This window comes from Scleropages formosus, chromosome 6 (genome assembly GCF_900964775.1).
Source record: "Scleropages formosus chromosome 6, fSclFor1.1, whole genome shotgun sequence".
In the NCBI taxonomy this organism is placed as follows: domain Eukaryota; kingdom Metazoa; phylum Chordata; class Actinopteri; order Osteoglossiformes; family Osteoglossidae; genus Scleropages; species Scleropages formosus.
In genome coordinates, this window is record NC_041811.1 from 34,199,596 (window position 1) to 34,226,313 (window position 26,718).

A 26,718-nucleotide genomic window follows, 5' to 3' on the forward strand; every position below is an offset into this window, starting at 1 on the left:
AGAGAGGCAGATTAAGGAAAGGAAATCGAGGCACATCTCAGCGCTGACATTTATGTGGGTTCGAATCCGGCTCAGCCTGCGTGGACTCGGCAGGTTCTCCCCTGCTGACCCTGAACCGCCTGCGGTGTGTCAATGTGTGTGTGGCTGCCCTGCGATGGACGGGCGTCCCGCCCAGAGCGGACCCCTCCTGGCCTCGTGCCCAGTGATTCCCGGACAGGCTTCAGACGCCCCCGAGAGGCACAACTGGTTGACGCAAGCGACTATCCATACATCATTTTCATGCGACTATTTCATTCCAAGTTGAATTTCCATCTTTCATTACAACATTTTCACCCTGATTTACTGTCAAATGTGCAGCACGGCATTTCGAACACTGTAATGGCGGAATATTTGCATTTAATTTGACGCATGCTTTTATTCTTGCGTGTTTGATGCACGGCCACATAAGCCTTGGCAGCGGGCCACTCCCATTTACCGTGCCAGCGAAGGCATCTGAATGATGTTAAGAGCGAGTGCAGGCAGCCAGTGACCGCAGGAAGAGGACAAGGATGAGACAGAGACCTCGGCGTTATGAAACGGGGACCGACTGATTCACAGCCAACACACGGACTCTGCCATCGATCAGTGCGGCACGCAGGAGCTCAGAGCACGCCCGCTCGGAGACGAGGACCGGGTGCGGCCAAAGACGCCCGAGATACTTCAGCGGACCGAGGGAGACAAGTGGAGACTGGACTAAAGAACTAAGAGCAGTAAAGTGTGATCTTGGTTCCACGTGACTGTTTTGTGCTCAATTTGCTGCCAGTCCACTCTTTGCCGCCTCGAATCCGCTCCCTCTCCAAATCAGAGATGCATCAACCGCAATGACACCGCTTGTTGCTCCGGTGCACGGATAGCCTCCGACAAGCTTTACGCACAAGATCTGTGTGAACCGCGCACACGGAAATCACGGCGACGTTGGCAATGAGCGGCGTCGGAGGGCAGCAACAGGTCTTACGCACAGCAAGGGGACATTTCAAACGGAGCCCAACGGCTGAAGGTTCTGCAGGTCCAGAACCGGGGACCACGAATTCTCCACCTGAACTTGAGGGGAGGATCAACACGTCCTCTCGTAGTCTCTCCGAGTCCCCGACACATCTGTGACCACGATGGACATTCCAGGGGGTAAAGCTGAAGTGGGGCCAGAAAGCTGCCGTTTGCCATCCCTTCCTATTGGCCAGTATGTTCAAATGTAACACGACACCCTCAGGGTCCAGCAGCGTGGACCACACACTCAGTCCAGAACAAGAGGAGGAGAGTGGACAGGTTCCCTAAGCACACCCCTTTGAGCCTGGCTTTGGTTAACGATGGACACGATGAAGCCCATCGTGTACACAGGGCAGGGGCGTCACCTGAAGCTCCCTGAAAGGACCTTGCATTGTACCCTTATTCCAGGTACCAGAACCAAATTTCTTCAGCAGCAAGATCCACGTCTATAGAGACAGTGTGTCCATTTTTAAGCTACTGATGCTCACAGAGATGAGAGGAGTGTTCCCGAAAATCCATATCAAAGGATTCCCAATTCCCAAGTGGGACAGACCAGACCGTGGGGACATAAGGACGTCACGTGAAGGCCCAGGTTCAACGTCTGAGCTCTTCAAAACTCCAGCAGAAACCATTAAATCAGCAAAGAATTGAGGGACAGACCTTCTCAGTCGGACCAGGAAAGACGCAGCGGTTGGACGCTTCTCACCGGTATCAAAGCCGTCCTTCCGATTCCTCGCTTTCGCAAGCGGACGGATGGCGTCTCAGCCTCTGGCCAATTCCCCCGAGGGAAGGAAATCCAATTACAGCGTTTCTTTGCTCTAAATCTCCGTCTCTCTATGATGGAACCAAAGACGCGCAGGCACTCAGGTGGTCCACAGGGGAAAAATAAAGAGCCCAGCTGAGAAAAGAGTCACTTTCACATCTCACTGTGTTAAAAGAGAAGGCGTTGAGGTCCTGCTGACTTGTCTGTGTGAAACACACTCCAAAGGATACACTCGTGCTGTGTACACGGCTGGGCAAGGAGCTGAGAAGAGGAACAAGGGCTCTTTCTCTTTTTCGGACTCTGATTCCCTCATCATTTCAATTTATCTGCACTGTTAAGCTATTTACAATGATTTACCCATTAATACAGCTGGGGAATTTTAAGGTGACAACCATTGGAACTTGTGACCTTTGGGTCCAAAGGCAGCAGCTCTAAACACTACACTTCCAGCTGCCCCCATAGGCTTTGACTCAAAAATGACATTGACTGCAATCTCAAGGATGGAAAGTCAACCGAACCCATTCCATCTGTACCCTTGTCAAGAGTAAATGTAAGTCCAACAGGCAGTGCAGTGGTTAAGCACCACCTTTGGACCCAAAGATCACCGCTTTGAATCCCACCTCTAGCTGTAGTACCCTTGAATACCCTAAATTGCTCCAGTAAGGTTACCCACCTGTATATAAGTGGGTAAATCAAGTCACTTTGGAGGAAAGCAGTTAGATGAATAAATGTGATCGAACAACCAATAGTGATGTTCATCTCCATCTCCAATGAGGAATGAGAAGATACTACCAGGCTGTGACCGTAGCGAAACCCAAGAGATGAACCCGAAGAGGCCATTTGCGATGGGCTAACGGATAAACGGTTGAACAACTGGTGACATGGGGTGTGGAGAGAAGCGCAGGTGTTTGTTGAGGAACAATCAATTCGTCCATCCTTACCGAGCAACCTTCTCAAAAAGAAGCTTTAACTACATTGAATTTTTGTAGCAGCTCAAGGCACATACTTGGTGTTATTCAAAAAAGCACCGTCTCTGTACCCCTCGGCAGGGCAGCAAATATTTTCTGTTCCTGCTCAAAGCGATGGTTAAGACCTTGTATGAAGAAAGAGGTGGGTCACCGGCTTCTGATCTGTGGAGTAACAGTTAAAAAAAGAAAAAAAAAGGTGTTTAATGTCTTTGAAAAAGTTTACTGGCTTCATGGTTCTCTCACACACCCGCGGTCCTGGCGACCACGCGATTCCCGTAAACAGCCGCACACCGGCGGTCGACAAAGAATAGAGAATCAGCAGCTGCCCAGACAGAGAAGCGCAAAATCACAAAATTTCAGACTTGCCCATTCAAGCAGCTTTACATAAAAACTGTGGTGTTTTTGGCAGATTGGGGTCTTTTTTCCTTCCCAACTGTCCACTCCAATGAGCTGCTCGGACAAGCCAAGTTCTCGACCGCGTAAATGTCACCAAAGCTACCACGACGGACGGAGAAGACAATGGCGCGCAATTTCAGCCTTCGCTCGGGCGATGACTTTCTATACCCACGTCTCGGTGGGAGGGGGTCGGGGGGATATGGGGACTGAGCTCCTGCTGCAGGACTTAAACCGCCCTGGAGGACGGTACTCAGAAAGGCCTGGCCCTGAATCGAACCGCTTTCCTTTGTCCCTTATCGCTTCCCTTGGGTCGGCATTGGCAACAGCAATAACTTTGCATCATTCGACGGCACCAACGACCGCGTCAACGTCGTGAGCGAGGAGAACAATTTGTTTCAACTTTATCATCCCTGCGTTGCGTCCACAGTAAGAGTCACTCGTCTCCAACGCGAAGGCACCAAAGTCATCTGCGGTTCTAGGGGCAGATGGTAGCATTGGGTTTAGAGCCGCCGTCTTTGGGGCTAAAGGGTGCAGGTTCCAATCCAACCTTGATCAATAATACCCTTGAGTAGGGTACTTACCCTAAACTGATCCCGTAGACTTACCCAGCTCTACAAATGGGTACATAATTGCAAGCTGCATGAGATGACTATAACTGCAGAAAGAGGAATCTGGTCAGCATCCTGTTTGGTATCGATCACCTCATCACAACTTTGTTCATGTGTCACTTGACTGAAAGCTCAAGGCCGCTTCTTTAAGAAGTGTGGACATCACCTTGGCCACATGCTGCTGGACCACACTGTGGGGACTGTTGCTCCATTACCATAGCAACCAAGAGTGACTGGGAGAGGTGTCAGTTGGGACATCAGCAGCAGTTTGTCACGGTTGCCACTCTGGACCCCCAGTGGGGCAGGATGGGTTCATGTTTTGTGTTAGGGTTACTGCAGCGGAGAATACACGCTGGGCAAATAGGCACATCTCGCTCACAGTCACACACCTGTACACAGTCATCCAAAACACTTGCTTACAACCACATGCACAGGGAAACAAAAGTTATACAAACAATACTAATCAAAAACACACACACACCCCCAATACCAGACTTTGGTGGTTTCCTATACCAATTTCACACTAGTCACTACATACAAAACACGTGCACCGCTGGGATAAACACACACGACACACGGGAAGAGAAATCAGGACCAATCAGCTCCCCAGAGACACACACACACACACCTTATTCACCGCGGTGACTTACACTGCTAGATACACTACTCACAATGGGTTACTCACTCATCCATACATCAGTGGAACACACACACACACACACACACACACACTCTCTCTCTCTGTCACTCACACACTGTGGGTGAACCTGAACAGGATGCCTTCGGACTGTGGGAGGAAACCAGAGCACCCAGAGGAAACCCAAGCAGACACGGGGAGAACATGCAAACTCCACACAGACTGACTGGGGATCGAACCCACGTGCCGTGAGACAGCAGCAGTACTCGCTGTGCCTCCATGCTGCAAACCCTAACCCTCAGCAGTATACCTCACGAGTTTTCTGGGCAGTGGGGTCGGGGTAAACAGCGTAGAAATACGGTAATGCAGGTTCACTCGTCTCTCCGATTAAGCAGGAGCACTTTCTCTCACACACACACACACACACACACACACACACACACACACACACACACACACACACACACACACGGTCAGCAACTCCGAAACCCCGCAGACCCCCCTCTCGCATGGAGCAGATCTGTTTACCTCCAGCACCGACTCATCACACTGACAGGGGTGTAAACAAACACAAACCCCCCCCATCACCACGTGTTCTTCAAAGGGGGCGCGGGGAATGGAGGACGGGGCTTCCCGTCTCCTTTTAAACTTCACGAGCCTTGTGCGTGCTGCCAACTGACAACTACTGCGGGAGGGTGCCGCATGGGGGGATGGGGGGGACTTCCCAGGTGGGGGAGGAGATCCATTGAGCTGCGGTTGGGCCAAGGGAAGGAGTGCAGAAAGCAAATAAACCCGGAGCGGAACACGCCGAACGGTACCTTCGCGGCACAGAGAAGCACCCGATGGGAAGGGGGAGGCATCAGGGAGACTTTTCATCGACTGAAAAATCCTCAAAATGCAGGTGAAGCTGCAGACAAACACATTTAGAGCAGCACTTCGACAGCACCGACACGGGTTACCGCACCGCCGGCAGTCAAACGGGGTACACTTACTGCCATTCGGAGAGGGGGCCGCGTGCCACCGGACGCCACCGTCCCTGCAACCCAACCGTAGGAAGACTTTGGACCTCGGGTCCTCACGAGAGCGCGGTGAGCATCGCCGCTGCCGGCGCAACGCGGCTCCCTGGCGCGACACGCAGCAGCCCCGGGGGCGTCGACGCAGCTCGACGCGGGGCTCCGAGGTCCGACCGCACGCGACAGGGCGTTTGCTAACTGTCCCCCGGTCAGGATTCCACCGGATCGTCAACGCTATTGAGGTCATGTGCGCAACCTGTGTGTGTGTGTGTGTGTGTGTGTGTGTGTGTGTGTGTGTGTGTGAGAGAGACAGAGAGAGAAGAGGGACAGGGTGTGGCACTGCTCTGAGTCAGAGTCTGAGATTGCATAACCCCGGTAAGAAGTGCAGGACGTTTACCGTTCCCTCTGTACACCTTTGAACACATGACAATGTGTGCCCAACTCCACCGTCAATGAAGGAAACATTCAATTTTTGGAGGAAGTTTATACCACACAGTAAAACAACGTACAGCCTTGAGCCCAGGACTGAACACTCTACTTCACTCAATACCACTGTAAATATTTCTAACAGCGACATTATATTCAGCAGTATCGCTAAGATACACTAACCCTAACAAAGACTCCATCCCTAACACACACACACTGTCTGAAGCCACTTATCCCAAGGGGGGGTCATGGTGAACTGGAGCCCAACCCGGCAACGCAGGGCTGGAGGGGGAGGGGACACACCCAGGATGGGGCGCCAGTCCATTGCAAGGCACCCCAAGCAGGACTCGAACCCCAGACCCTCCAGAGAGCAGGATCCGGCCAAGCCCGCCGCGCCCCCTAACCCCAACCCAAAAATCTAACTGCCCCCAGCTCACCCACATATGAACCTTCCTCTGCCTTCCTTCACAAAACCACCACATTCGAACCTCCTCTCTTAGCCGACCGGCTCAGGACCGGCACTGTGGGACACGCACGCTGACCCCTGGCTCACCCAAAGGTACAGTGAAAACATACAGAACCGAGTGAGAGGAGTTCCTCGCAGTTCCTTCGTCATGCACACGAAACAGGGTAAATTACTTTACTACCTTATACTATGGGCTATCTGAGTGTAATATTACGAGAAGGAATTTGAAAAACACACAATGGACAAAGTCCAAAATGACTGAGAGGAAGCACTTTCCCACACCGGTGTTTGTCGCACAGAAAAAGTCACCGTCCAGTTCACGGCGTTGTGTGTTTTGGGGCCTCTGGGTAATAAAATAAACACAATAAAAGTATAAAACAGAGTTGACGGTGCAGCGCGAAAGGTCACCGTCCTGCATTCTCCCGCTGTGCTCCACACCTACTGTTCCACATGCCCTTTGTCCTGCCTCTCGCACGTGTGGCCAACTGGAACGAGAAAGCGGTCAAACTTAAACGTCGCCTATACAGCCCCTCACAGACCAGAGGACAGAAAACGCCGGAAAAAAGAGGTGAGAGAGAACCGGTCAGAGAGAGAAACCCAAGGCTCGGCTCTCTGGAGGGGGGCAAAGGGTGGAGTGACAGTGTCAGCGATGACATGTCTGACCACAAGTGGCAACGTTTCCCCTGCTCCGCAAAGGCTGCTGAAGGCTGGGGGGGAGGGGCTGTGAACCCTTAAGGTTAGGGTTAGCTCTAAACCCTAAGCCTAACCCTCCTCTGCTCTTCCTCTGTAGATACATCCCTCACTGTACACCCACCCCCCCCGAATGAGTGCCATGCTGAGGACCCTATACCTTCAACCCACCGCTCACACACTACACCCCCACGAGAGACACTTTTGCACGATCAATTCTCCCCCGTACGGGAAAGATTTCTCTATTTTTTTCACATATGAATTCATAATGCATTCGTGAAGCTGAGAAGCAGAAGGAAACGGCTGCCGAAGTACCGCGCTACAATTATTTACCCGCTTATACACATGGGTAATTTTTGCAGTTGGTACCCTGGTCACGGGTAATACAGCAGGGGTGGGATTCAAACCTGTGACCTTCAGATCCAATGGTGGCGTGTGCAATCAATAGGATCCTTATCTGGTTAGCGGTGGAGGGAGGGGGGGGGGGGTTTGCGCTCAGCCTTGGGGCCACACGTCTGCCTCTTCTCCACCGGTCTGCTGGGGCCAGCTGGATGGGGACGCTGCCAGCGGAGACTGTGTGCATTGAGGCAGCGGGGGTGGGGGGTCAGTGTACTCCAGTCCCATAATCAAGGCCCAGCTTGACTGGGGGCCTTGCAGAGTTCAGGCCTGGAACCTTCTGGAGCCCAAGAACAAAGGGAGGCTGTGCTGGTAAACAAACAGCTAGAGGAACGGAGCCTCTTAGGGTTCCCTCCCCCCTACTGTCTGCACCACGGGGCTCCTTTCACTGTGGGGGGGGGTGTTTTTTTCTTTTACCAATTAGTCCCCTATAATTAAAGAGGCCTTCTTGTTTAATCCCCAGCTCCTTTGTGCCTCCTGATGTTCGGGGCATTACTACCCCCACTGGATTCGAGATCCTTCACCTCTGTCTCGGTGTCTCCCGCCTCGTTTTCTTAAAGGCCTCGGAAATAAGAAGGTCGCACTCTCAGGGAGGAACCCCAAGCTGAGCGACGCTCTACGCAGAACCCATCCGTACGGCACGGAGGGTAAAAAGGCAAAAGGAATGCATAGGGTAACAAGTATCGTGAATGACATTAGACCGGCGCATAAGACACCAGCAGCTCCTCGGGCTCGAAACTGGGCGAAGACGGCGCTGACATTAAAGAGCCCATCGGGGGTCTCAAAGCCTCCTAAGGTGGTATCTTTGGCCTAGTCGGTAAACGCGGTAATTTCTGAAGACGGAGGGAAGAGCAGCGTAGTGATCCTGTGCGGGGCTGCCTCCGGCGCAGCTGGGTTGAGGAAACGGGACTCATCCGCTCTTCTTCTACATTGTGTCTTCTTGAGAAAGCACAACCGTCCGTTCCTCCCGCCTCGCACCCTACCTAGGAGCCCGAAACAGTAACGTGCTCATACTAAGCGCCACACGGGACTGAGAAGGAGAGCAGGGCGCCTGGCACCATCGGTTCAAGAGCGATGCTGGAGGACACATCTCCAGAGGTTCCTCTGAAGCTTCGGGAGAAACTCCAAAAAGACCTCTGCATCCAGGTGGACAGAGATGTGGGGCTACAGCCAGGTACTGCACCACTACACGATAGTGTCCACACGCTTGCCGACCTCTCTCAACCTCCCCTCGCTGTATAATCTTTTCCTCCTGAACCTTGTCCTCTAAACTCATTCCTGGCTCCCGCTCGTCTCGGTTGCGATCGCACAGCCTACAGATGCAAAGTCGTGACTGAATATTCCTTTTTCACCCTCCTGATGCGACATTCCACGGAAGTAAACCTTCTTCTTCTTCCTGACCCTCAAAAAACCCAGTTAATGTCACATTCACAAGAAGCAAAACGGAGAACGTTGACTTTTTTCCCCGAAGTCATTGAGAAAAGGCTGAGGTCATGAAGCGCACATTGTTCACCTCAGGAAGGAACCTCGTCCTCTCGCTTCAGTATGGTTAAAGGGCACCGATTCCTTCAACAGCCCTAAATGCGTAGAGTAGAGGTCATCTTGGTACAATGGCGCCTCAATGTAGCACAGTACGGCTTTGTTGGTCATGGCCCGTGAATGCAGAACTTCAAGGGGCAAAGCCTGGGCCATGACATCATCCCCATTAGAAGAGATCTAATTGTCTTCTCCAGCTAACCAGCGTTACCAAATTGAATTGCGGAGAGGAAAAGGGTCGGGGCGGAACGAGAGAGCGAAACGAAGCCCCCATTACGTGCGGTAAACACGCTCCTCGGCTAATCCTTCCATACACACCGACACCCCTAACTATCAGGAACACGTGTTCATTCCGGCTTGTGATCATAGCAGACAGATCATGAGATCTTGGAACAACAACTGAGAAGGAAAACCAGCAACCGCCACTGAAAACCCTAAGAAACGAAACCCTTGCAGTGCAGATGGTCCTTGAAGGCCACATCAACGCTGATCGCTTTCTTCTAACAAATGCAATAAAACAGCCTCGAGATCTCGGTCGAGTCCTAAAGAGGCCGGACTTGGAGCTCTTGTCCTGGTCCGACAAGCTCCGCCGCAGAGTCTCGAGATGACCCAGCGGAAATGTCGCGCAGTATGGAGCAACATGTCCAGGTAGCATTTGCGTGGAAAGAGGCTGGCGGAGGAACGGCCGATGGTGCCGGAAGAGGAGCTCAACGCCTTGGAACTCGACGAGCCATTCCATCGGTGGGTGAAAACCGAAGAGCGCGCACGGCGAAATGTCCAGCGACCCCCCAGCCCATGCCCACGGATCTCAAGGCAAAGAGAACTTCTGCAGAACTTCTGACTTGGAATCGTAACTAAAGCGCGAGTTACGAAGGCTGAGTAAGAAGGGGGCCGACCCATCCCTCGAGTCCAGCACACAACGGAGGCGTCCACCTACTTGCACACCCAACAGCCCCAGATACAAACACATCTATAACTCCCACATATTCCTTCACCAGCCTCGTGCTCCATACACTCAGTAACCACACGAATGAGGTTCTGGCGTATTTTTCACATCGCTTCCTCAATTCCATCGCACAACATCCTGGGTGCAACTTCTGCAGCGTCAAGCGTGACAAAGCTCAGGTGTCACAAAGCTGTGAAGTAAACATCGTGGAAGCGCTTTTTCATACGTTATCGCGCAGTAGTGCAAATATGCGATAAGGAAGCTCACACACTGAACACAGAGCAGGACCAAGGTAATGTGTACCGGTGGGGGCGGGTACAGTACTGCAGAGCGCGGTAAAGCTGCGTGTGAGCCGGTGGGACCAATCGCTCTCCACTCCATCGTGTGAAAACTCAAAGTCAAATCAGAGTCTTCCTGCGATTTAAAATTTTCCAACACGGTATTAGGGAAATAAATCACAGTAAAGTCCTACATTCTGAGTCACGGAGGTCGTCGGAGGACAGGAAGCAGCCCGGCGCCCATGGATGTGGGTCACAGCCTCTGAGACCATGGTAAACATGGTTTACGGCCGGTGCGCATGCACAGGGTCGCACGGTACCACAGTAACATTTCCCAGCCTGGAAGGGTCGGAGGACCGGGTGCGACACAGTAGCCCTGGACGTGGCGTGCAGGTATTTGTAGAAATGACAGCACGAAAACTTGGTCTAAACATGGTTAGTAAGGGCAACTGAACCACCGAAAGGGGTAAAAAGATAACAGACAGGTAAAAACAGAGGTGGTGAGTGTGAGAAATTTGGTGATGGATTACCTTGGTCTTTGTCCCCTACGCATGTCCTGTGTCCACTCAAACGACGCCCCCCCCCAAAAAACCCCCATCCGAGGTGTAGACCTCCAGGTATTTACAGACCCTGGTTGTGCCATTTACCCCAAAGAGCGTATTTACACCACAGCCAGTGAATCATTTGTGAAACGAGCCCTCCACCTGCCCCCCGTCACATAGTCCTGATGCGGTACCACTGTAGGGACACCACATGAAAGGAGGAAGGGGTTACTTTACCGCCCTCCAGTCACAGCTGTCCACACACACACACACACACAGCTGACAATAAGCACGGGCAGAAAAAAATTCCATGCAATTCCTGATGAACACATGAACTCCTTCACTTCTGAAACACATCCTCTCTGTGACACAGATTAACCAATAAGAGGGCACAAACAAACAAACAGACAAACAAAACAAAACAAAACAAAACAAAACAAGACAGACAAAGGGTGGGGCACGAGCCAAGCAGTCACCCGGACTCATGCAGCCACATGGCAGGTGACATCATCAGTGGGGTATTGTGCATTGTGGGCATCCCTCTCACTCACACTCACACTCACACACACAGAGCTACACTGTGCATCCCGAACTAAATCTGTGAGACGCTGGATTTCTCATCATCAAAAGGAAAAAAAAAAAAAAACCAAACTCGATAAAAAACGAAAACAACGAAAGCCTCCACCCTCACATACATCTGCAAGAGCGTTTGTGCTTTCAAAGTTTGTTTTGACGCCACCGAACTAATATTAATACCTTCGTAACTTGTTTCTAAAATCATACCGTTATAGAACCTGAGGCCGTGATACAGATTTTGCGGTTGAGGTTTTAAGGTCGCTGTGATTTGTTGATCATGAGCAAGAATGAAGGGTCTCCTTCCTAGAAGCGGGTGTGGTCATTGAGGTTATTTTCCCAATAGACCAACAGATAAACACTTTATTGATCCTCCAGTGTGGGGGGGTTGGGGGGGGGGCTGTAGGGACTGGGGCCTCATCTAGCCACTTCTACTGCTGGGCCACTACTGCTGCTAAATAAACCTAATAAACATTTTCCAAAACTCTCTCTCTCTCTCTCTGTCCAGAGCAGCGTTACAATAAACCAAGAGCCACCCGGTTGAACCATGAATTTACATCATTTTACCATACAGATACCTTGTACTTGCAGCACACCCATCACGTGCAGAGACCCACCGCAGTGTTTCTGCCTTCATTCTGCCACGTGACAGTCAGACACACACACACCAGATCCAAACTCCTCCTGTTCGCCCTGCAGCAAGCAGGTGTGAACTGGGTTCGATGCCTGAAGTCCGGACACGAGTCCTGGGCGAAGAGCTCCTGCCATGACTAGAAAAATAAGATGCTCACATGACTTGTGTCGAAGGAGGAGAGAGTGAATATTCCGGGGGACAAGGAAGGGGGAGGAGGAGGAGGAGGAGGAGGAGGAGGAGGAGGAGGAGGAGGAGGAGGCGCCCCGCCCGCCCGCGGTTTTACCAGGGTATTCCGGGACTTCTCCACAGTAATTGTTGGCACAGTTTCCGCCCTTTTTCTTACTCGTGACGCAGCGCGACGCTCCTCCTCGCACCTGTTCGCACCTGTCACACACTCAGTGACTCTGACTGACGACAAAAACCGCTCTGATCGTTCGCACCCGCAGCCGCGCGCGCGCGCGCACGTTAAGTTAAAGCACGCGCCGGTGTCCCGGTCACACTGACCTTTTGTTTTGCCAACTCGTGATCGAGACCCCCCAGCGGCACCCCACCCCACGGTACTGTACGCGCGTCGCGCCAACACAACGAACGAGCGCAAAGACGCCTCATCATCGGCTAAACGGACTAGTTTTTAAAGAGCTGCAGCACCGGATCGGATCGGATCGGATCAGATCGCGTCGCGCCGCGTCGCGTCGCGGCGAAATCAAGACGGAGAGGAGCGCTTCGGGGGTGCGGGGGTGTGCCGTGTGGGGGGGGTTGGCCCGTTAGGGGCGGGGGGATCGCGAGACGCGCACGCACCTCGGAGGGCGGCAGGTCCGGGTCCAGCTGCGTGAAGCTGTGCAGGACCACCGGGCTCGCGTCGCCGCCCACCTCCAGCTTCACCGCGTCCCAGATGCTGCGGATCCTCCAGGCGCTCGAGTCGAACATGGCATCGGGGGAGCGCGCCTGGGGGCTGCGCGCCGCCGACCGCATGCCCGTCGGGTGCACCATTGGAGGCGGCCCTCAGCGCCGCCGCCGCCGCCGCCGCGGGAGAGCGAGCGAGGGACCCCCCCCACCCGTGCCGAGCCGCCGCACCGCCGCACCGGACCGCTTCGGCCGATCGGCTGTATAAGTGAGCGCGCCGACGAACGTGATGCCGCGAGACGCCAGCGAGCGCCGCCCCGCCCCGCGTCCGTCTGCCCCGCCCCGGCCGTCTCGCGCTGGAGCACCCGCGTCGCCCCGCCCCTTCTTTGGAGAAATGATGTCATTTGAGGCGCACAGCGCGAGGACAATGAACCGCCGTCACGTCTCTCCCCTGCACGCACTCGCGACATGACTTATCCCTCGCGCATAAACAGGGTGCGTGTGTGTGTTGGGAATCAAACAAACGGGCCACGTGTAATTCGTGGAACGTATAAATAGCAAAAGAAGTGCTTTTCGGTCAGTAAGGGGAGGTTTGGGGGGGGTCTGGGGGGTGGACTCGTGCCCGGACTCGTCGCCCAAGAAACGGTGTCTATAATAATATGTTATAAGAATATTACCAATAATATAATGACACATATTGTTGAGCTCCCCTGCTTTACATTCAACAGTGGGGATGAAAAACAAACAAACAAAAAGCCCATCTGAGAAAACATGGTAATTATTCGTGACAAGAAGGCGAGGAAGGATCCTGGAAATGAGAACATAGTAAACTGAGCGTAATATACTGCACATATGAGCGCTCCGTCAACCTGCGAGGCATGAGCAACGGCACTGTCACACACTTGGACATCTGAGTCTTGCTTGGACGACTGTGGGGGTCGATCACCGTGTTTACGGTACCGTGCCGCCGCCTGGCTCGCTCCGCCGTGCGCCGACGCACGGAGAACAGCGGCGCCCATAGCGCTGACAGCAGGGTGGAAAAGGGCCTTCCCACGTCCTGGAGCGCTTCTACGGTACGCTATCTACTGAGATGCGTGGACTGACATACGAGAAGCACGTCCTCCTCCTCGTCCTCCTCCTCCTCCTTCATCGCCTTCGCTCATCTGCCCGTGTCTGCAGTGTCGGTTCCTCCCTGCGCCACATCTGTTTTGTGTTTGAGCGTGGGCTGAGTCGTCCTCCTCGTTGCCAGTAAACGCCGGCCGGAAAGCACAGGCCGTGAGAGAGGTGCCGAATCTGGGAGGAGGGGCGGCTCTGAGCGCCGGGGGTCCGTTGGGGGGTTGGGGGGGGGGGGGGCTTTCAAATGGCTTCAATTACATATAATGCAGAGCATTCAGCCGTACGCGACGTGAAAGTGATGCGGCGTGCCGATCGCACCGGTGCAGTCTGGTGTCGAGGCCATCGCACGTGCGGTAACCGAACCCGTTTTTCCCGACTGTCTAACCCCGAACCGCTAGGAGGACAAATCGGCAGAGGTGCCTAAGAGTGAGGGATCCTCTCTCTCCTGTAAGCGTGAGAGAACTTAAGAGAGGTGGGCTAAAGCACGGTAAACCATTTGCAGGAGCCCTGGGAGGTGCACTGTTCGGAGGAAGCACTTAGTGACATTCCAGAGACGGAGACACTCCGAGAAGCAGAGAGGATCGAGCAGCGCCCGGGATGGGCTTATTGTCCGAGATGTACCGCGCCTCGGAGAAAAGTACTTGCTGAATGATTCAGTGTACGCTGGCCTGACACTTTTCTCCAAAGCAACTTGCAATTGTTTACCCGTTTACACAGCAAGGTCATTTTTACTGGGCCAATTCAGGGTAAATACCTCGCTTAAGGGTACTACAGTTGGAGGTGGGATCGAAACCTGTGACCTCGGTGTCTGAAGGCAGCAGCTCTAACCACTACACTACCAGCAACCATTATTATTATATATAATATTTATATATAAAAGTAGAATAACTATTATATTATACGATAAGATACTTTATTGTCACTGTATCGAGTACAATGAAATTCCGTGTGGAAACCTTCAGTGGAACAGCAGCACAAAGAACACTTGATACAAACAACCAAATAAGTAAGTAAATAAATAAGAATTATGACAGAATAAATCAGAATTGCACTTTTAAGCACTTTGGAGTCTTCAGTCCTTAACGGTTATTATATATAATATTTACTTTTATATATAAAAGTATTTCTCTGAGAGAGAAAATGCTGTTTCTACAACTAGAAATTCTGAAGACAATCAGACGCCTTGAGTGTTACTGTAATGAAGAAATGAAGAAAGTTTTAACGAAGATTACATGAAACTGCATTAACCTGAGCTATTTTGTCTTTTACAAATAATTCATCCATGTCTGGGAATAAAAAAAAGTTGAATTCTGAGAGGCAGGAACCACGAAATCATTTTCCTTGTTGAAATGAATGGGAAAAGGACCTTCGCGCACCGGGCATTTGCCTAACGAACAGATTTCCAGGAACGCGCTGTGTCCGTTAAGTGGGCTTTGGGTTCGCTGCCATGTGCCCTGCGAAAGAGAACGCTTTAAAACGGCGAGTGGCTCCTCTTTTATGCATCCGCTCCACCGATTCCTTCAGCTCCTTTTCTTTTTTTTTCTCTTGGTCCACGCAAAAAGTGAGAAAACAATTATTTGTTGTGCTGCGTCTATGCAAACTGCCCCAGGAAAGGAAGACGCTCGCACTTACAGCACCCTCCTCCCGACAACAAACCATGGGGGGCATCATTAACGCACTAATTAACACTAATACTAATCTGGGGCTAATCTACACTTTTAAATATTGTCATGAATTTTTAAACAACTCAGTATTAAGAAGCCACAGCCCACACAATCCTACCAGGGACTGCACATGCAGGCCAGGCCCATAAAAATCTTGGAAGATAACTATGTCCATGGGGGGCATCATTATGAGAGCAATTAATACCTTGACCGTGCTTACCATGGACGTAGTAGTGAACACCTTCATGCGGCACCCTCAAGTCATTACAGAATTCATCACATCCAGAGCCATCTGTAGGTACATGGGGGTACCCTACCCTGTACAATTCAGGGTAATTTTACTGGAGCAATTTAGGGTAAGTACATTGCTCAAGGGCACAACAGCTGGAGGTGGGATTCAAACCTGTAACCTTTGGGTCCAAAGGCAGTAGTAAGACAGGCATGACGGCACATCTGTGTTTAGTGGAACACTGGAATGTCAAGAAGCTCATCCAGAATTTGATTTTTGGACGCTCATCCTTGGGGAAGCCATCAGAACATTCTCAGTACTTGAGGAATTTTTTGAACCCTACCAATTATTCTCTGATAGTTCCCACCTTTTCGCACTTACAGACGTGCGTCGCTTAACGACAGAGATACGTCCTGAGAAATGTGTCCTTAGGGGATTTCGTCATTGTGCGAACATCATAGTGTACTTATACAAACCTAGATGGTATAGCCTCAATCATAGAGTATATTTATACAAACCTACATGGTATAGCCTCGATCACAGTGTACTTATACACACCTAGATGGTATAGCTTTAATCATAGAGCATATTTATACAAACCTAGATGGCATAGCCTCGATCATAGTGTATTTATACACACCTAGATGGTATAGCCTCGATACAGTCGAGACATGGTAAACACAAGATTTATGATGCTGCTGCCGGCATAACACAGCATACTGTTTTAGAGTAAACTTTTTTATAAGTCGAAAGAGTACACTGTAAAATAATGATAAAAAGTACAGTAAATACATAAACCAGTAACATAGGTGTTTATTATCATTATCAAGTATTATGTATTGTACATAATTTTATGTGCTGTACTTTTATACGACTGGTAGCGCAGTAGGTTTGTTGACAGCAGCACCACCACGAACACGTGAGGAACACGTTGCGCTACGACGCCACTAGTCAATAAGAATTTTTCAGCCCATTATGATCTTATGGGACCACTGTCATGTATGTGGTCAGTCGTTAAGCGAAACGTCATTAAGCAGAGCACGACTGTATTACCATTCACTAAGACGTTCTTTGAAAAAAACGACGCCATGTTCAACACATCACGAGAGAACAAAGGGCTCCAGACTGAGCGATAAACGGACAAACAAACACATAGTACAGAGGTAAAACCACAAAAACACCATTCCAGAGAAAAGGGTGTCCACTCGCCCAGCCGGGTGTCACCATGTATGAGTCTAAAAAGGGGCAGCTGGTAGGGTAATGGTCAGAGCTGTGCTGCCTTTGGACCGAAAGGGTGTGGGTTTGGATCTGTCCTCAAGCTGTAGTACCCTTATTCAAGGTACTTACCCTCAATTGCTATGGTAAAATGACCCAGCTGTATAGATAGATGAATTGAAGCTGCTTAAAATTGTAAGTTGCTTTAGAGAAAAGCATCAGCAGAGCGAATAAATGTAATACTTCCCTCACGTTCTGCAAACTCAGTGTTGCAGAAAAGCTCAGGTGCTTCAAGTCCTCATCTCCTGTGTTAAAGGTAATCGAAGCGATTCCCGCTAAACTCTGTGTTGTACACCCTCATTTCGGTTTACGAACATCACATCAGTGCCCCATAGCGGTATTAACATGTTGGGAGAAACACGTTTCAGCACATCGCTGGATAATAAAGGCCAGGATGGTTTGTTCTGATGGTCTTGTCATTTTCGGTGAGTTATGCTTCTCATCAGGACCATCAACGCACCTTTAAGCACCACACACACACATAGTCTGAAACCACTTGTCCCAAGTGGGGGTTGCGGTGAACTGGAGCCTAACCCAGCAACACGGGGCATGGGGTTGGAGGGAGAAGGGACACACCCAGGACGGGACACCAGTCCGTCACAGGACTCAAACCCCAGACCTACCGGAGAGCAGGCAAAGGCCAAACCTGCTGCGCCACCATACCCCCCCTCAAGCACCATTTAAAGGTTACTTTCTGAGACAAAAAAAAATACTAAGTTGGATGTGCTGTTCTTGTTACTGTTGATATTACATCCTACAACATGACCCATTGTGCAGATATTATATATAAATGCTGCTTATTCTGCCTGTTTTAGCTTAAAAGCAGAATCAGGTCACAGGAGGCAAATTGTGAATTGCAGAATAAATAAATAAACAAATAAATAAATAAACTGGTCACTAAAAAAGTGATAAACTTGTATTTTCCTGCAGAAACCTTGTACTGTAACAGCTGCTCATTGAGCTCCTGCTTGGAATGTCTTCATAATCAATTCTTCGCACCCAGATTGAAATAGTGCTGCTGTCTCACAGCGGAGGAGGGGGGGGGGGGTGCGGTGGCGCGGTGGCGCGGTGGGTTGGACCAGGTCCTACTCTCCAGTGGGTCTGGGGTTCGAGTCCTGCTTGGGGTGCCTTGCAGCGGACTGGCGTCCCGTCCTGGGTGTGTCCCCTCCCCCTCCGGCCTTACGCCCTGTGTTGCCGGGTAGGCTCCGGTTCCCCGTGACCCTGTATGGGACAAGTGGTTCCGAAAATGTGTGTGTGTGTGTGTGTCTCACAGCGCCTACATGGTGTGAGAGGATGTGGGTTCGATCCCTGCTCAGCCTGTGTGGAGTTTGCATGTTCTCCCCATGTCTGTGTGGGTTTCCTCCAGGTGCTCTGGTTTCCTCCCACAGCCCAAAGATATACTGTTCAGGTTCACTCATAGTGTGTGTGCATTCCACTGATGTATGGATGAGTGACCCAGTATATCTAGCAGTGTAAGTCACCATGGTGAATAAGGTGTGTGGGCTGATAACATTACAGAGAGTTCACTGGAAGTTGCTCTGGAGAAATAGGATTATAATAGTAATGGCAAATTAAAAACAGTCCTACACAGCAGACTGCCAACGTTTACTTAAAGCTGCTGCAATTTTACACAAAAAAAAAAAAAATCGGAACGTGCAAATGTGGCAACAGCACGGCGAGAGGAATTTCTGGCTTTCGACACGTTGGAGATGGTTGTAAGTCAATGAGAGAAACACCTCCAGAAATGAGCCTTCCTTCCCCATGGGGCCGATAAACCAGGCGTCTGCCGCACGACACCGTCTTACCGCAGTACTGTGATTTACAGCACAACAGGGAGGTTGAGCTCATTCGGGCGTAAACAGCCGACCCCCAAACCCAGCATCTTCCTCCAAAAAGTGCGCACACACCCCCACACCCCACACACACACACACACACACACACTCTTCTCTGTATAACCGGGTGACTTAGTTCTAAGCCTGGGCTTATCGACACTCAGTTTAACACAGGTAGCAACTGCAGCACGTCTCATAAGACACGTCGTCTTTTTGGCTTTCCTTAGTTTTACCCTGATTCACAGTTGAGGTAGTGGGTAGAGATCAAACAAACTTCCACCCATTGCCAGGTCCTATCAGCTCCAGATAACAACTGATGATGGTAGGTGGTCTTGGCCAGAGCTCACACCTTCTATCTCCAGGAGAGGATTCCAAGGGACAAAAACCAGTCCCGCTGGGCTGAGGAGGCTGGGATCTGGAACCCAGCGATGCTTGAAGCCGCTCATTTCCACGGGAACCCGAAGCCTCTTGAGCAGCTTTTTTGTTCGTGGTAAAAACCTGCATTTTGTCACGAAATAACCCAGTGGGGTCCAGCAGAATACAAATTACATGGCCACAGATTTACTGCATTTCTCATTAGGAGAGTGCATTTTTACAGCTACAACAGAACAGTGTGGTAAAATGAAATGCCAGGTTTCACGGCAAGTCTGGCAACAAGGCCTGAAGGAAAGAGCAGTTCCAGGCCTGGAGCAGAAAAACAAACTGCACTATTCAATAAACTAAATATATATATGTATCTATATAGTGTATGTGTGTCTGTATATACAGTATGTATCTATATATTGCACAACCCAAGCAACATTTTACATATTTTTTTAACAATTTTTCTAACAAATGCGTATTAAGAGGTCACAGGCCATGCATTCCTACATGGGGACTGTACATGTGGACCAGGTCCATAAATATGCTGCAAAAAACACTACAGTGACCTCAAATCATGCATTCAGGAAAACATATAAACATACATACACACAAACACACGAACGAAACAGAAATACACACATGTGCAAATAAGACACAAGAAATTACAGGCATCACCTCAGTTTCCTAAATTAATCCGTTCTTGCGGATATCACAATTTCGGATACCAAAAACCTTATTTCCCATTATTTTAAATGGGAAAAAATAACGCGTTCCCAGCCTGTCTGAAAATCTCAATTAAATATTCCAAATATCACTAAAGTACTATACAGATCTATATAAAACATACACATTTGCATTCACACCTGTTACTTATGCCCAAGACAGGTTTCCAAAACCTAAGGCAGTTTTCTGGAGTTACTGCTCCACGGTAATTCCCATTTTTCTTTTCATTGATCACTTCTGCTCAGGATGAGCAATAAATCAAGCAGGGATCCACTGAGCATGTTGTGTTATTGTGAACAACTTTGTAAAACTGCACATTGATACTAAATTACACACACATATCCAAAAAAACCATCTGTTAAACTTTTTCTGCTAATTGCTCTATTGTCTCCACAATCATTCAAATAAGATACCCAAGGAACAGCTGGTAGTGTGCTGGTTAGAGATGCTGCCTTTGGATCCAAAGGTTGTAGGTTTGATCCCCCCCCTCCAGATGTAGTACCATTGAACAAAGTACTTATTCTAAATGGCTCCTGTAAAATTACCCATCTGTATATGGGTAAATAACTGTAAGCTTGTAATAACTGTAACATTGTAAGTCACTTTGGAAAAAAAGTCTCAGCTAAATGAATAAATGCAAATATGACAGACATTTATGGAAATTCATACAATTCCCATAATGCCTCACTCTCTTAAAGCAACACTCTCACCTTCCAAACTCAACAAAAGTGGGAGAACTCTGGATGCAGATATGCCAGTTACAGTACATTACTGTACTTCCACTTTGCTCAGGAAACACCAGACTGACAATTTTTTTTGGACCTACAGTACATTGGATACACACACACACACACACACTTTCTGAACCGCTTGTCCCATACGGGGTCGCGGGGAACCGGAGCCTAACCCGGCAACACACGGCGTAAGGCCGGAGGGGGAGGGGACACACCCAGGACGGGACGCCAGTCCGCTGCAAGGCACCCCAAGCGGGACTCGAACCCCAGACCCACTGGAGAGTAGGACCCGGTCCAACACACTGCGCCACCACACCCCCCTACATTGGATACATTTTGTAATACTTGTTTTATGTTCTCACACACACACACACACACACACACACACACACACACACACACACACACACACACACACACACACACACTGTCTGAAGCCGCTTATTCCAAGCGGGGTTGTGGCGAGCTGGAGCCTAACCTGGCAACTGAGGGCAGAAGCTTGGAGGGGGAGGGGACACATCCAGGACAGGACGCCAGTCCATCGCAAGGCACCCCAAGCGGGACTCGAACCCCAGACCTACCAGAGAGCAGGACCAGGCCAAACCCACCGCACCACCACACCACTGCACCCCCCTGTTTTATGTTCTATAAATTGAAAATTGGCTCTCAAAATCCGAGAGTCATTATGCCAAAGTCTTGGATAAGCATGTTTCAGATAAGACAGTTTGTAAGTCGAGGGATGGCTGTACGTACTTGTAAAACACTCTGTTATGTGTACAGATTATATGACATTTTATTTCTTCATGGCCACCAGGTACTGTTACGGTGCAGACTGTGTGCTGCAGAAAACCTGCCTGGAGAATCCCTAGAGTTCCCAGTACTCACTATCCACAATCCACATTCCACTATCCAGTACCCAGTACTCACTATCCACATTCCACTATCCAGTACCCAATACTCACTATCTACTATCAACTATCTCTTACCCAGTATTCACTATCCATTACCCACCAACCACTATCCACTACCCAGTATCCATTACCCACTATCCGCTATCCATTATCCAGTACCCACTATCAACTATCCCCTACCCAGTATCCAGTATCCACTATCTTGACCCAGTACCCACTATCTACTAGATACTATCCACTACCCGCTCATCACTAAGGGCTATACTGAGCACTGTGCCTCACCACAGCTGTGCTCCCCTTGCCCAGAGGCTGCCGAGAGGCTATTTGAACAGCTCTTAACTGAGTACATTTACACCAGTAACAAGTGCTCTGCAGAGCAGAAAGCGAGACAGTCAGCTGGTGTCACCAGTCAATACGCCCTGGTGCTATCTTCGATTTTTAATTTTCACACCCGGCCCCATGCTGTTCCATTGAACCTTCACGTATCAGCGTCGCCATGGCAGCAAATTGGCAGGCGGCCGTGATGTCATAATTTAGCGTGGATAATCAGGCCCAGAAAGGAGACGCTGGCTCACTTTCAGGAAAGCATCACCGTGAATTATTGCTGCTAGTAATGCGTTGGCTCTAAACCATAGAATTAAGGGCCTTGGCCTCTCTTTTTCAATAACACCAGCGCTCTCGAACTCACACACACCACTTACCATTGCTAATGAGGTACCGAGAGGACGGGAGGACATTCGCTCGCTGTATTTACCACGTTCGTGTGCTCGGGACCCGCAGATAGACGCTGACTTGCCCAGCAACCGGGCAGATTTAGAGCATCTGGACAGACGGGCGCTGGGTTCGTCCTCAGGGAACCCAAGGGAACCCAAGGGAGGGAAGCTGGGCGCATTTATAAAAGCTTTACAGCCACGGCAATAACGAAAAAAGGTCTCGCTCAAGTTTCTGGCCCACATCCACTGCAGTGTGAAGATAATGGAAAAAACTTTTTTTTTTGTTCGGTCCACTTCATGGATCCATTAAATGAGAAACCGCAGTAACGTCTCCATTATCCGACCGAAACGAATAATGAAAGAGAAACGTTGAATGCGGGATGAAAGAAACTTAACTTTTAACCTGTTTATTATTAATACGGTAATCTCTTGTACCGAGTGCACAATTAGTTAAAAAAATAACACAATATTTAATAAAGTCAGTGATTAAGGTTTGTTTTCCTGTTGTTTTATTGCCCATCTCTGTTTTTTCGTCTAAATCCTGAACTTTTAAACCTGAGATGTGCGTCGCTTTGGAAAAAAAACATCTGCTATATGAATAAATGTAAACGTAAATGTAAACCAGTGTATATTTTAGCCCTTTTACATTGCTAAGCGGTCAGTCTCAAAATCCAGTCGTTATCTCGTCCTTCGTATCTATCGGTTCGTGTCAAACGAAACGCGTGGGTCCCGAAGTGGGTGATGTCACGCGGTACGTCCGGCATGTCGAATATTCCGGAACGTCGAATAATTGAAGGTCCGACGATCGAGACTGCATCGTACTAATGCTTTAAGTGCCTCACTCACCCGCAGTCCATAACTGCCTATCCTAAGACTGGGCTGCACCAGTATCTTGGAGCCTATTTTGGAGGACAGGGCATAAGCTATGCGGAAAACACCCCAGAGAGGATGCCAGCCCATCACAGGATGGCGCCACACAGAGTCATCCGCACATCCGCACACTAGAGTCAGAACTTCAACTAAAAAGCGTGTTTTCAGACTGTGTGAGGAAACCAGAGCACCCAGAAGAAACATTTACTCATTTAGCTGACACATTTCTTCAAAGCAACTTAGAATTACTTACCCTTTCATATAGCTGGGTAATTTTACCGGAGCAATTCAGGGTAAGTACCTTGATCACGGGTACTACAGCCAGAAGTGCAGATGGAACCCGTGACCTTCAGATGCAGCTGTCCCAGTGCAAACTCCCATACGAACCCAAACAAGCTCCACAGAGATTGAGCAGGGGCTGAAGCGACTCCCAGTCATGTTGCCCAGCTGTTGTGAGGCACCCATCCACCCAACCCACTGCACCACCACGCCGACCCTTCAACCGGTCACATTCCTCTTACCACGAGCGAAGCTACGGGTGGGGCGGGTCGCGCCGAAACCTCACGGCACCCGGGCTGTTTGGGCGCAGGTTCCGATCCGGCGAAATGCACACGTTCTCCCCATGTTTGCAAGGCTTTCCTCCTGGTGCTCTGGTTTCCAGCAGAGTCCAACAATGTGTTTGAGGGGGACCGGCGAGCGCGAAGTGCACGTAGAGTGCGGCTACGTGAAGGAACGTGGGCGTGGCAAGCCGGTGACGAGCTGGCGTCCTTGGCGGGGTGCTTTCAATTCTTTTGGAAATGCAAGCGAATTCGTGAAATGCGTCGCATAACCGTGAGCAAACACACAGCGGAGCGGCGCGTGGCCTGGCAGCGGTGCGCTCCCCCCGAGTCACGGCATCGTCCGGCCCCTAGGGGGCCCCGACGGGGTTGGATTAGCCTTCGTCCCCCGGACAGCAGGGGAGAATGTGCCGGCGCACAGTAATCTAAAACCTTTTCGAAAGCCCTGGAGAAATACTCAGCCAAGGCAACCGAAAGATCCGCAGCATCGCTACCGGAAGCTGCGGAAACGCTCGAGAAAACCTGGTTGCGTCCCACGGTAAAACGCGACACGCGGAGCCCCTAAGAACCGTTGCGTTTGTAGGTCACGCGCTGCTTTTCACGCGTGTCGCTACGGGGTCCTCGAGCAGAGGCCGCGCGGGCCGCGCTCGCGCTCTTCTCGCCCGCGCCCCACGCCGACGGGTCGCGCTCCGCTCTGAGTCATTTCACGTGCGCGCCGAGCCGAGCCGAGCCGCCCACGTTACCCGGCACTGCAGGGTTTCGATTTCGCTTCCGCGAAGGGAGCTCAAAACAACTTGCTACAAATTCCACATTCTGGCCCCTGAGACTATTTACCAGGTTTCGGCCAACGTGAAAACGAACGTGTTCTTTACCACGTTTCAATCTTTTGCTCGTACTGTAACCGCTGTGATGTCGGAGTGAAAACAGAGTTCTCGGGTGTACAGTGACCCCTTCCTCCTGCTGTGTGTGTGTGTGAGATTGTCATTTGCGAATGTTGCCTGTCCTGGACACGGTATGTTCCTCAACAGCGGTGGGCGCCGGGGGGGTCAGAGAGGTCAACGTTGACACGACTGGCTCTTACCCGCCTTAACCGTGGACTACGGACTACGGCCGACAGGAAGCGTGGACTTTAACCGCCTCTCAGCGCGACTCTGCAGTCATAGCAATAATGTGCTTAGTTGTCTTGTTTTAAAAGAGAAATTACCCTCATATACAGTAAAAGTATTGTATCCTTTTATACAACATACTGTATATATGCATTACTAGCAGGAGAGCTGGTAACATAGTGGTTAGAGCTGTTTCCTTTGGACCCGAAGGTCACCGGTTTGAGTCTCGCCTCCAGCTGTTGTGCTCTTGAGCAAGGTACTTACTCTAAAATCACTCCATGTAAAAAAAAAAAAAATTACCCAGCTGCACGAATAATTGTAAGGTGTTTCGGAGAAAAGTGTCAGCTAGATGAACAAGTAAACGATATTATTGATATCTTGTCTCCTAGGTAACGAACTGACCCTCCTGCCTCTACTGCAGTCTCACCACACGATCGACTGGACGCAAAAGTACCAAAAATGAGACTTAATTCAGTAATAACGAGGAACAAGGTGAAGAATGCGTGTGGTTTTCGGATTCTCCCGGGGGCTCTTTGTTCACGGGGCAGTTAGAGCAGGGAGGTGCGGTCGTGTGGTCGTGGGGTCGCTGCCCTCTCCCTCCAGTTGGCCACTGGCACGAATCGTTACTCGGTCCTGCTCCACTAGCCGCTTCGTCCCGTCGGCCTGGAAACACGACGGCAGGAAAGTCTCAGCCTCTCGACCTCTTCCTTCCTCTCGGACCGTTTGCGGTTCCTCGCGGTCGCAGCCCGGAACACAACCGCACCGCCGGTGGGAAGAACAAGTGAGTTTCACACGCCTGTTCACCTTTACACATAAAACACACTAATTCGGGAAACCTGTCACTTACGCTAATTGAAGAAAACAAATCAGAGGTGGAAACAGGGCCAGCAGGTGTTCTCTGTGGGACTCGATCCAACAACCTTCCAGTTAAAAGGCTTCATACTTTCTGACGCCTGAATACATTGATGCAAAGGGCCTCACAAAAGTACCCAAACTATAACTTTCCCCTTGAAAGTTATCAGCGTTGCCTGGACTACAAATTACAGTCACACATATTTTTCCAATCAGTGTTTTTACCGTCAGCTCACGTGGTGTAACACCTCATCGCATGAGGTAAAACAAGGTATTTGTTAATATACGTTTACCTCCTTTCCTCCAAGGTGACTTACAGTGTTAAGCGACTTATAATTATTACCCATCTATTCAGCTGGGTAATTTTACCAGAGTTTTTTAGGGTAAGTACCTGAGATAGTGTAAGGGTGTTACAGCTGGAGGTGGGATTGAAACCTGCGTCCTTTGGGTCCGAAGACAGTACCACAAATCACTACGCTACCAGTGGACACTGTAAAGGTTAAAGAAAAACGGGAAGGGGGCACATTCACAGTGTGCTTTCGTCCCAGGAAACGAACGAACCGCTCGCAGGGCTGTAGTCCCCCGAAACAGGTGACCCCTGGGGGGGGCTGAGCGGAGTCGGGGGGGGGGGGCATCAGAAGAGTGAACGGCCCCCAACCTTGGACAGGAGATCGGTGACGAGCTGGGAACACAGACACCCGACGTGAGAGCGAGAGGTATGTCTGTTTGTGGAAAGCCACTGAAGGCGTTGCAGAGCACACACACACACACACACACACACACACACACACACACACACACACACACACACACACACACACACACACACACACACACACACACGCACGCAACACGTAGGCGCGACAGCACCGAAAATGCCAACGCAACTCAGAGGATCTATTTACTCCATCGCTGCAGTTGGAGATGATGTTGCAACCTCTGGCGCTGTACATTTCCAAACAAACACAGTCACACACACACCAGACCAGATACACACTGTTATTAGCCACCAAGGAGCACAAGCTCAGCGCAGG

General features: G+C 50.3%; 1 protein-coding gene across 3 annotated transcripts in view; it reads right to left on the reverse strand.

Moving 5' to 3' along the window:
* ralgds (ral guanine nucleotide dissociation stimulator) overlaps positions 1-26,718 on the reverse strand; it is a 57,253-nt gene that overhangs the window by 14,805 nt on the left and 15,730 nt on the right. For 2 of the 3 annotated variants that reach the window (XM_029252804.1, XM_029252805.1), the window contains exon 1: positions 12,694-12,885. The exons of the other annotated variant lie outside the window; for it this stretch is intronic. In XM_029252804.1, the coding sequence (XP_029108637.1) occupies positions 12,694-12,885 (192 nt within the window). Of the gene's footprint in view, positions 1-12,693; positions 12,886-26,718 lie in introns of those variants that run through there. 3 annotated transcript variants of the gene reach the window in all.